This window comes from Leiobunum rupestre, chromosome 2, assembly GCF_980474605.1.
Source record: "Leiobunum rupestre chromosome 2, qqLeiRupe1.1.hap1, whole genome shotgun sequence".
In the NCBI taxonomy this organism is placed as follows: Eukaryota; Metazoa; Arthropoda; class Arachnida; order Opiliones; family Sclerosomatidae; genus Leiobunum; species Leiobunum rupestre.
In genome coordinates, this window is record NC_143385.1 from 92487799 (window position 1) to 92500514 (window position 12716).

Consider the following 12716-nt stretch of genomic DNA (forward strand, 5'->3'; position numbering starts at 1 on the left):
ATTTAGAAAGGGGGCGACGTAAACTCGACGGTAGAGAGAAGCTCGTACACTAACGCGCATCGCCGTTGCGCATGAGACTGCGTGACGTCATAATATATGGGAATTGGAAACTTTCCCATAGTGAAGAGACAACTGTGGTTCTGCCACGTCCCTATAAGTAGTGAGTTTTTAATTAAAATGGTTTACTACAAAAAGTGCTGCTATAAAAATTGAAATAGGAACACTAGTCAAGAAAAGGAATTTTTAAGTTAAATCTAATTCGTCATCAGTCCTACCTCAACCAACATGTACAAAAATATATATCGTATTTTACGAGGTAAAAATTGATGGCAACTTGGCCAGTATCAATTATATATTTATCATATCTTTCTAAATAATAAATTGTGGTTAACACTTTTTTCATTACTGTAATCCTTGACAAATAATACACCTAAAAAATAAACAAAAACCAAAAAAAAACAAAAGGTGCTATTCTTAAAAATTGCGTCAACGGTTTCAATTTACACCATTACAAACATAATGATGCTGATCCACGTGAGTTAAATTAACTCTAACAATAGCTCTATGCCATTTTTTACATTTTTCTAATTTGGTCTTTTTCTTAGGAAATGGGTAAAAATTTGCGCCTTTCCACATTTCACAACCCTTGTATCGAAACTTCTAGTCATTTCGACAGCCACGATTACAACAGTTCTTAGTCGCCATCATTTTTATTGCACTTAAATTAGAAATTGGTCCTAAAATTAAACTAATTTTTAGTTCTATATTAAATTTATTACCGTTTCTACCGAAGTTTAGTAAGCCTTAGCCAAAAACGCAAACGAACAGAGAAAGGTATCTCTTTACTGTGACGTAGTAACGCACAACGATGCGCGTTATTGTACAAGATTCAGTCGGTAACCATGGTAGCCATATGACGCGAAGAGCCACTTCGTGAAAAGGGGAAATACATTGAAATTCCACTTCACCATCTCTCCCCTTCCTTCTTTCTCTATGATTTAACCACTCGGCCGGCTGAACAGGGTAAGGCAGTCCCGATTTCGTTAGTGACTAATCTAAAGCCCGAACGTCGGTGGTTCAAGGTTGACTATAATTACTACAGCGTGGGAGGCGGAGGGGGGAGCCGTGTCTGGCGCCTCGCTATCTCCGCCTATAGGCTAGTGACAAAGCGAAAGGCAATACCGTTTTCTTTCTGTCCCGTGCCGCCTTTGCCTTCGCCCGGTTCGCCCCCCCCCCCCGCCTTTGGTACCCTTACTGACTAAGCAAAAACACAAAAAGGCTATAGTTGAGCCACTAATGAAGCGAAATGTGGCAGCTTCTCTCTCCATCCCGCGCTGGCCTTCTCTTCGCCGCTCCGCCTTTGACTTCATGACGGACTAAGCAAACATTCCAGAAAGCTCGGACGTACGACCAACGTACCAAGCGCTCCTTATAATATAGATATAGATGCGTACTAAAACGCCACCCTCGACGGTGCTATAGTGGCGATAATGTAAAATGTTGATCACGTATTTAAACCACTTTTACATCGTGAGTCGTTACGAGCCATGATTAAATTCCGTTTTGACAGACGTTTATCGCTTTTGTAAGTGGGTCATTCCATACGAAATCGACCAACGTTGTTGCTCGATAGTGGCGGATTTCTACCAAACTTTTTTTCGTGGTTTATCTACCTAAATTATAAAGATTACTGGAGTTTGGCGGCGTAATTTAAATAAATTGAAAAGTTATGAATTTTTGAAATGTAACGCTTTTAGGCTTAATTTTGCGGACTTATTTTAATTTTGTTTTAATATCGCAACCGGAAATGACTATTTACATATGAAAAATAGCAATCCTAGCTAAAACCGTCTGCTGGTTCGAATTTGGTATCAATTTTTCTGTATCTGCCCAAGTTTTCAATGTAGACGCTCGATTGGGGGGTTGCACTCAACGTTATATTTACCAGGAGGTCCACCTTGAAATTTAATGAAACTTAAACCTTAACATCTCCTTATAGATAGAACAATTTGCATTAAATTTGGTTTTGGAGAAACATTTATTTCTATCAAAACTATTTTTTTGAAATGTTCGATTTTTCAACATTTGCATTGAACTCTTTTCCAGTAGCTCCTTAGGGGGTAGACGTTATCGTTCTATTTAAAAAAAGCATAAACTCGGAATTTAATCATATTATAAGCTATGCATCGACTGAGAGATAGAAAAGCCTCCCTTAAATTTCATGTTAGAGAAATTATTATTTCTATCGTAACGGAATTTTTAAAATTTTCCATTTTTTTCACTTTTTCATAAGACTTAATATTAAGAGTTCATTATTGAAATGGAAATAAAAATTTAATTTACAAAAAGGGTTGGTTACAAAATATTTTTAGTTTGAATTGTAAAAAATTTGGCAAAAAATAATATTAAAAACGTTAATGTATTTTATGTAATACGTTTAATCCTAATTTAAGAACAGTGCCTTGACTTTTTTGTACATTCGTCAGAAAAGTACTAATGCCTCCCTCTATGTGTTGTTGTGTTGTTGGACGTGTAACCTCGCAGAGTATTTCACTTTCCGGAATCCAATGTTCATCTTTTCTATTTGGCCAGTTATAAGAACTTGAAATTCCGTGGGGATGAACGAAACTGATAAGCCATTCCCTACATTCTTCATCTCATTCCACAATAACACCAAAATATAGTTTATTGTCCAAAGTGGCGGCGACATACTGCCCAGGCGTAAAAATGTACCAGTCTACAGAAAATTGTCGATAACCAGATTCTCACACCTTTGGATTTGTTTAACTGTCATCACTCTATTATTCCAATTTGCAAAACCAAATTAAAAATATCTCGATCTCAGGTGACGAATCTTTTTTTTATAGTTAAGGTCTCTGATGATAACCTAGCATCGGGCATACAATTCTATTTTACGCCTGGGCAGTATGTCGCCGCCACTTTGGACAATACACTATATTTTGGTGTTATTGTGGAATCAGATGAAGAATGTAGGGAATGGCTTATCAGTTTCGTTCATCCCCACGGAATTTCAAGTTCAAAGTCAAATCACTGTTCCTAAATTAGGATTAAACGTATTACATAAAATACATTAACGTTTTTAATATTATTTTTACCAAATTTTTTTACAATTCAAACTAAAAATATTTTGTAACCAACCCTTTTTGTAAATTAAATGTTTATTTTCATTTCAATAATGAACTCTTAATATTAAGTCTTATGAAAAAGTGAAAAAATATAAAATTTTAAAAATTCCGTTACGATAGAAATAATAACTTCTCTAAAATGAAATTTAAGGGAGGCTTTTCTATCTCTCAGTCGATGCATAGCTTAAAATATTATTAAATTTCGGGTTTATGCTTTTTATAAATATAACGATTAGGTCTACTCCCTAAGGAGCTACTGGAAAAGAGTTCAATGCAAATGTTGAAAAATCGAGCATTTCAAAAAAATAGTTTTGATAGAAATAAATTATTCTCCAAAGCCAAATTTAATGGAAATTGTTCTATCTATAAGGAGATGTTAAGTTTTAAGTTTCATTAAAATTCAAGGTGGACCTCCTGGTAAATATAACGTTGAGTGCAACCCCCCAATCGAGCGTCTACATTGAAAACTTGAGCAGATACAGCAAAATAGATACCAAATTCGGAACCAGCAGACGTTTTTAGCTAGGATTGCTATTTTTCATATGTAAACAGTTATTTCCGGTTGCGATATTAAAACCAAATTAAAATAAGTCCGCAAAATTAAGCCTAAAAGCGGTAAATTTCAAAAATTCATACCTTTTCAAATTTTTGAAATTATGCCGCCAAACTCCACTAATCTTTATAATTTAGGTAGATAAACCACGAAAAAACGTTTGGTAGAAATCCGCCACTATCGAGCAACAACATTGGTCGATTTCGTATGGAATGACCCAAGTACTATTTCATTTGGACATTTTACTATGAGTATTGCAAAAAAACTATGCATACGGATTCCTTCTGGTAGAAAAAAAACGTTCTTAATAAAGAAAAACCTAATGCGAAGACGTCTAGGCCTTTGAAAAGTTTCTTAACTTCTTTACCTAAATCGTATAAAGTGCGAACCTCGGACTCGCGACGCATTAACGATAACCTTGTGACCTTGTCGAAGACTGTACTATGTCCTACTCGAAATCGCTTAGTGGGTATTTTGCTCCCTCCTGTGAAGCTAAAAATTTCGTAGGCCCTGGTCAGACGGCCACTCGGACCAACGAATAAAACAAGGAAACAAAAATAAATTTTTGTAATATGAATCTTGTACCCGTGTGTAGGTGCTGGTTTGCTCAGATTGTTTATTGTTAGTAGTTATTTTAGCTTAAAGGGTGTAATTTAATATTTTTAACAATATTTTTCGAAATATTACTGAAATTTTATACTATTATAAATAATTATAAATGAAAAATACAGCAATTCCAAAATTCTTAGTTATTTGTTTTGTAACAAGATGGCGTTGGGAGCCCAAGATGAATTAAAATGACAAGAGAATGAATTCGAGGAATTTAAGTAATATTATTCGAGGAATGTAAGTATTATAAATTATTTGATTTAAAATATTTGATATAAAAAGCAAAGAAAATGTTTTTAACTGAAAGTAAAATTAAAATGAATAAATCTATTAAGCGCGCGTCCCTTACCATTACACCGGCCTCTTCGTTGTGTGATGCGACCAAAAAGACGAATACGTATAGACAAAAAAGCATCCAAGTCTTAACGATGACTGGAGAGCGAAATAGCCAGAAATAACAAAATTACAATTACATACAGGTCAACTCGCTAATTACTTTATTGCACAAACTCAATTTGAAACTAGATTTTGTATTATTTATGAATTATCTTTAAATTTGACTAGAAATTAAACCCGTTTTGCCTGAATGCATCTATTTTCTCGACGTCGTTCGGGCTGAACGACGTCGAGAAAATATGTTCGAACGGTTCATCATTTTACAAAAGGTGTGGGATTTCAATCAAAGGTACATGTTACAACGCTTCTGCAACTTGATTCTGTACTTGATTCAATAACGCGATCGCCTAGTAGACCAGATATTGAAACGAAATTGGACCGAATTGTGGTGAGGAATTCCCTAGTGCTGATTTTCATCGCCCCCCATGTCCTCTCTGTTAAATCAGCACTCGAGGAGCAAATGCAGGAAATTTTCATTTGCATTGGCCATGGTATTGGAACTGAAGAAGTTGCAAAGTACAATCTAAGACGCCTATCACCATCGTACAGTGCCTGGGGGAGCGTGACACGGTATGGATTTAAGTTATGAGGGTCAATGACACTCCCGACATAATACTGTACTAGAATATCATAAATTTAACGGTGTTGATTGAGAGTAGATAGATAGCTTTTCAGCTTTGTTCTCTAAATTTAAGAATGGCGATGTACCAAATGTCATTTTTTAAGACATTAATATAGTATTTGACGTCAGAGTTCTTTTATGAGCAGCCCTGTTACAAATGTCTTAATTTTTTTTCATACCACTATCACCTTAATAAAATTTTGACTCTTTTCACTGAAAATTAACCTTTGGTGGAAATATTTTAAGTTATGCATAATTAGCTATAAATAAACTAATGAATTTAACTTCACCATTAATTAGTTAAGCTTCCACCTTAACATCTTTACTGTAGCTTACATGATAGCTGGCATCAAGCCGTGTAGCTGTAACTAGTTCTACATGGGTAAGGATTTATAACCTTTTTAAGGAAATCATCATGCAATTGATGGACGAAAATATTCCTAGCCCTTGCTCAAAGATATTAATTCACTAAGGCGGGGGGAAGATGGCGACAAAATGCGAGTCGTGGCCTTATCGTCGCGTGAATTAAATATGAGAGAGGGGGTTACATACGGAGAAAAGAAATAAAAGAAAAATGGGGGGATTCGAATTCAGAATGAAAACCCTTTTTCTTTAGTCAATCACAAAATCTTTATTTTACACTCGTAGATAAAACACTACACAAAATAATAAAATTTGGGGAAATCAGATATTATGGTTCTTTTTATTAGTAGGATAGTTAGGCCATCACTATTACTATTTATTACTTTTAAGCGGGGGATATCATGCACAATAGATAGGAAAATCAAACACTGACTAACTGGTTAATTACAAGTTTCTCTTACGGTTCTCAATAGGAACAGTCAACTCCTTTTCGTTCTGACATTCTGATCAGCGGGGGGAAATAAAATAAACAATATACACTAAATTCTGAAAACTACAATTAAAATGAAACACTACAATTATGGCTGACTAAAATTAATTCTAAAAACTCCAAAACTTGACAAGGGGAAAAACACGAACGGCAAAATCTATTCTTAACAGTACAACGATACAAAGTGGATATAAGCTCTCGAACTCGGGTGGTCTATTTTAACCTTTCCTCGGACAGTAGCGAGGGACTGCACCTTTCTTAGACATTTTCTCTCTACGTGTAAACAGTTATTTCAGACTTGACCCTGGGTATTCTACGGGGGGGGAGGGGAACGAAATTTGGTACTTAACACTTGATTTTCGGCAAAAGTGAAGAACAGCCCCCCCCCTCCTTTTATTGGTTTGTTATTTACTTAGATGAAAGCCCAGTGTGTAAGGAGTACGAAGGTATTTTTTTTAGTTACCGCAAATGAGAATTAGTTAAGTTAACGCGTTTTGAAAACCGTCAATTTCAATGCATTTTCGACAATAGTTTAATGTGAGTTCTATAATTTTTCTCCCGAGATAGAGCAGGACACGTGAAATCAAACTTTATGTTTGGTGTGTACTAAGGAGTAATACTGAAAATGAAATTTGTAGTGGTAGTGTAGACTATACTTAACTCTTACAAATAAAGGATTTGGGAGTGAACTGAATATGTTAATGATATGTACCCCAAAGAACGGGATTTTTTAACAATGCAAAAAGTTTTAATCGCAATTTATTGTTTAAAAAGATATGATCAATGTAAAATTGTTACTTGCCAGCAATTTTTACAACGGGAAATACGACATATTTCAAGATTTGTTTGTTTATTTGTTGACGTAGGACTGATGAGGAGGACGATTCTTTAAATGTCTAGAGTTTAATACGTTTTGGACAACGTAGGACTGATGACGAAAAAGGAAAAGGCTCAATTGCAGAACAGTACTAACTTTTAAGGGTTGTGAATTTTTCTCGTATTTCAACGCATTTTAGGTTTTTTTTAACCATACTTCTGTGTGATGTTCACTTATACAACGTCGAATGTACTCTAAGTATTGTACTCTAACGGCGCCGCGCACTCACTTCGCTCGAGCGCTGGGGCGCGCAGCGCCTCCCCAACCCCATACTAAAAAAGGCTATGGGCCAACTATAACGCAACCTAGAGGACAGCACCAAGCCTGACGCATCAAGTATCGTAAACCCGAAAACAATAAACAAAACAAAAGAACCTATTGTTTAAAAATAGCCCAAAGGACTTCGTTAACACGTGTGAAAAATCTACAATTTCAAAGCATTTGCGAGGGTAAGAAAAGTTCTTATCGACTGAATTTCAACTTGTGCAATCGAAAACAATATTGGTGCCTGACGGCGCCACCCCAACCCCATTCTTGCTATCACGATGGGCCGTCTATAACGCGACCTAGAGGACATTACCTAGCCATAACGCATCAAGTATTGTCCAAATAGGCGGAAAAGTAAAATAGTTAATTGATGTTCAATTCTTCACATTGGCCCAAATCATTAATTGATATTCAATTAGTATAGACCAAAATGAAAATGTGTTTTCATGTGTCCTACTCTATCTCGGGGTAGAACAGCCAGTGAAATCTCAGGATAATACCCGTGAAAATTGAAAAATCCCATTCCCAATAACTTTTAATTTATATGTTTGCGGATAATAATTAATGCACCATTAAATTGAGCGTAAAAAATGCTACCATTAAATCGAATAAAAAACAAAAAATAATAGGGGGGCTAATCTTCACATTGCCCTGATTTTCTTCGTGGCTGCTCTTCAATTTACGGGATTCCGGGTTATGGGAGCTTCCGGATTACGGGGTTCCGGATTACGCAAGACACACGCACACGCGTTTTCTTGAAGGGGCTCGACGGGGGACTTCTTGTTTCGCGATGACAGTTCCAAACTATACGTTCGTCTCGATTACGGCGTGGATGCCGGAATTACGGTAACTAACGAGCCGGATTACGGGACAGGTGTCCGGATGACGACGACGAACTTCTTACAAGCGGCGTAGGTACTTCGGGTTTCGATCTAGAACATATCGCTAGGCGAGGGATCGGATCTCATATCGTCGGATGCTGACTCTCGGAATCATCGGAAGATTGGTGATCATCGGCAGATTAACTCGTTCGAGGGGACTCATGAAACGGCTCTGGTCGACTGCCCGAAGATTTAGTTTCATCGGAATGAACTTTTGTGATATAGAGGGGTCTGACGGACTTGGGCTCCGGATGTTCATCTAGTATCCTGGAGTGTTCTGTCGAGACAATCCAAAATCTTCTGTCTTTTTGGGGCTCTGTCACTTGGTTTTGTTTGGGTTATTGGGGGGCGGAGTTGAAACAAAAAGCAACTGGTGACCTCCCATTTCACTTAGGCCATTGGTGTATTTAAGACTCGTGTCTAGTCATGCGGTGGTGACGTTGTCCGATTTACGAAAGGTCGCTTGGGATTGCGGGGGGGGGGGGTAAATGCCAGAGAGTCTCGAGGTTCCTGATTTTCTGTCTCCAAGCGGAAACGTCCGGGCGCCCTCTCGACCCTGTGGCGACGGCCTTGGAAAACGAGCGCTTTTTCCTCGGTTATCGCTACCTGGTAGTGGGTCAGAGGCTCGCGAACATGACAAGTTTTCCATGGGATCGCTGTTAGCTGAGGGGATATTATGGGTCTAGTTCGGAAAGTTTTTGGGGAAAAATCTGTTTCGAGATGGCTCGGAAGGTAATACGACGAAGGGAAATATGCCAATTAGCTCTATAATGAGAGGGCTCTAATCTTAGTATTGCTGAAGGCAGGAATTTAATTTATAACTTATTTTAAGAGAACGGTTTAATTGATTAACTTAATTCTTATATTTAAGGGTAGGTTAGACCAGATCCTATGAGCTATGTAAATTATACGGGATTCCTAGGTACCAATCATAAATTATTTAAGTTCTTAAGTTTAGGTTAATTTTAATCATTTCTAACTCGTGGGGGTTATTATTATGTATTAGATCTTAATATTATAAGACGTTTGGTATATGGTACGTTACGAGGGGTTAAGAATATCCATTAAAATTGATTAAATTAATACAAAACAATATGTTCAAGACCAGTTTGGTCTGACGCGGGGGCTTTGAGAATCGGTAGTCAGAGTGCGGGGGAAAATGTAATAAAAAAAGTAAATAACACACAGAAAAATAAAATAATATATAAGTATGCAGGGGAAAATGACCCTGAAGGGTTACAGATTTTACAGTTTCCGTCTTTTTTGACGAGTGTAAAAATGAAATGTAGTAAGGTATAGTTTATATCACGTTAATTTGAATAAATGTTTTTTACTATGGTTGGTTTTATTTCGATAGCTTGATTTTGGGGACGTATAACCACTAAGCATGTATTATAAGATTATGCACTGCAATCAGCTGATGAGTGAAAACAAATGTTTCCATATTATGCCGTGAAAGTCAGCAGAGACTACCAAAAATAACAGCGAGCTATATACAATGTAAATCCTTAAAATCGGATTTCAATGAGCTATAAAAGCAGTTGGCACCTTGGAATTATTTTATTTTTAATCAACTTGTTAAAAAAAGGCTGTAAATAAGGAACTCAGTTCAGCAAAATTGCCTGCGTTTGTCGATATGTATCGGTCAAAATTCACATCAAGATCACAATAAATCACTTGTGGATCACCCACATCTGTCCCAATTTTAGATCACTACTACACTCTAAGATCAGATGTATCTTAAGTGATCCAATAACGTTCCCGTATGTTCAGAAAATGATCGTTTACGATCCCTATGTGAACATTAACGATCCTTATGTTTTCAAACTTAAGTGATCTGAATGTGCACCAAGAGCTCATATGTGTCTCAATTTTAGATCACTAATACACAAAAGAACGCATGGTACACAATACATTTAGAAGTGGGGATCACATAAGAACTCAAAGAGTACTCTCTATACGTATGTTTTCTCCTCAACTGTGGGTAGAAAATCATGCATTTAATGAAGCAAAGTTAAAGAGTTGATTTCCAAATTTTAGTGATTTCCATTGTAATTTTAACAGCTTTAGTGCCTAATTCATAATATTCGTGTCCAACAGTGGCGGCTTAAGAAGGCTGGGTCCCCGGGGCGGGGGCAGTGTTTTGTTACACCCCCCAGGACCGTGCAGAAGTTTTCACGGGTCCGTCAGAGAGGGGGGTGGGCATCCGGTGAATGAGAATTTCATTCTCATTCACCGGATGGACACAAAGCTGTTGCTTGGCTCCCACATTCATCCTTCTCGTTCACCCGCTCCTTTCCCCCATTGCTTTCCTCCCTTCTTAATCACCAGAATTTCTAATCACCAGATTCTCTCTCTCGTTCACCAGATGCCTTCCCCCCGTTGCTACCCTGATTCACTGGTCCCATTCACCGGAAGTACATAAAACTCTTTTCCCCCATTCACTGGTTCCGTCCACCCTCCTTTCACTGGCTCCTTTCCCTCTTCCAACCCTCCCCATTCTCCAAAATTAGTTTTGCTCGTGCAGATATCTGGAGATTAGATTTTTACCTGTTTGCTTATCGCTTCCGAACCCTTTTAATTTCTAGGATATAAGCAATAATAACAAGTTATTTTCAATTTAATTAATTTTTTATTTTATTTTAGAACTTTGTTTACATGTTAGTAGGTACTATCAGATATTCCATTAGATGGTTATCTTGTACATTACACAATGAAAACAAATTAAAGTTGCTAAGTTTACAGGTTAATTGATTATCTACGAGTAAATTAGTCAAATCTTGTAGTACTTCCGAGGGTGATTTAAAACAGCCAAAATAAGATTTTACTTGATGGTACGAATTAAATTGATCTGGGTACAAAAATAAACCCTCGAAAGGTTTACCATATAATAATTCGTGAATTATTTTAAGGTTTTTAACAATTGCTAAGTACATGCATTCGATAACATTTTTATGTTCGTTTAAAAGATTTATTTGAAACCGAATAAAATCAAATTTTTTTTGGAACTCACCGATTTCGCGAGCTCCCAGATCCAGAACATGACGGTAGGCTGAGTTCAATTTGATGTTGTTGGTCGTGGCGACGACGGATACGTTGTTGCCGTGATAGTCGATGATGTTGTGGGTTAGAGACAATGCTCCGGTTTGCGTAGCGGCGAAAAGCTCTCCCCAAAGAGAGAGTAGATTGGTGAAAGCTTCGGAGGTCAGGAACAGAATATTTTCGTTCGATTTTTTGAAGAAGAGAACTTGTAATTTTGATCCGTCGAAACCAAAAGAAATGTAGACTGATCCTCCTAACGTGATTTTTATGTTGATACGTCTTTCTTGGGCCCTGCGTTTGGATACGGTATGCGTCTCGGCTATAGAAAATGAAAATGTTAAGCCTTTGTCTATTGAAATAGTAATAGTATTAATAAAATAATGCTTACCAATAGATCGTTTTTCCATGTTTACGGTAGATGACGGGAGCAAAGCGGATGCACTTCTTTTCAGTTCAGCGTCTCGGAGAGAAATGACGCGTGGGAGATTAATCAGTTCCTATCTTGTTGAGATTAATTCATCACATGATCTAAACTTCAAATAACCCTCAAATTCTATCGGCTGTCTCTCTGAGATAACAGTTCTAGACACTCGAAATTAAACCGTCTCGTGCTCGAAACTGCATCTAATTATTCCCATTGACGTCACATATTAATCCACTTGAAAAAACCCCATTGTAGTTTCCTGTCGAGAGCTTGTGTTGCAATCATATCCTAGAAAACAATACAATTAATAGAAATTAACATAAAATTAGTATACTTTTAATACCATTTTGTGAACTACAGTGAAAAGTTTAATGGAATATTTTGCGTAAATAAGTATAAATTTTAGCATAACCCTAATATATTCTCGAGAACTGAACAAGTTCTTTGGGAATAAGAGATAAGCTTACTATCTTCCCCTCGGCCCTATACAGGGTCTTTTTTTTGCTCGGAAAAGTGTGTTTTTTCAAAAACTATTTATAGTACCGATTTCAAATTTGGAAGGTCAATTCTCTATACCGGGGGACATCAGTTTGAGAAATTTGAGCGTTTTCGGTAATGTTTTTCACCAATTTTGAAAAATTATTTTTCGACCACTAGGTGCGAGATAAAAAATTTCTATTATAAAGTTGTAGGCCGTCATCGAAAACCCTTAAAAATTGTTCACTCGACGAAAAACAACTTATTTTTCAGTGAAAATTCGAGCTTGAAAAATTTACAAGTTGGTGAAGCCAAATTACGATTGTTTGAAACGATAATTGAAAAGGGAACAAGTCTAATACAAACGTAGTAGAGTTTTCACACTTGAAAAAATGTACACGTTTGGTTTTTAAATGCAGATATTTTATTCACATAAATTTTTACAAAACATTTTCAATAATATCACCATTGGCTGCAACACAGGTTTGTGCGCGGACAATTAAGTTCTCAAACGCTTTCTCTACCATTTCTGGTGTGACGTCTCGGCAAGCACTGATTATTCGTCTAAT

The 12716-nt window shown here is 36.8% G+C and overlaps 1 protein-coding gene across 1 annotated transcript; it reads right to left on the minus strand.

Moving 5' to 3' along the window:
* Positions 1-9933: 9933 nt before the first annotated feature.
* On the minus strand, positions 9934-11737 carry LOC149960352 (uncharacterized). Its single transcript, XM_090167463.1, has 3 exons — positions 11635-11737; positions 11187-11565; positions 9934-9997 (listed from the first exon to the last, which is right to left on the minus strand). The coding sequence occupies exons 1-3, from the start codon at positions 11651-11653 to the stop codon at positions 9934-9936; spliced, it is 462 nt and encodes a 153-aa protein (XP_090023589.1). The 5' UTR covers positions 11654-11737.
* Positions 11738-12716: the final 979 nt, after the last annotated feature.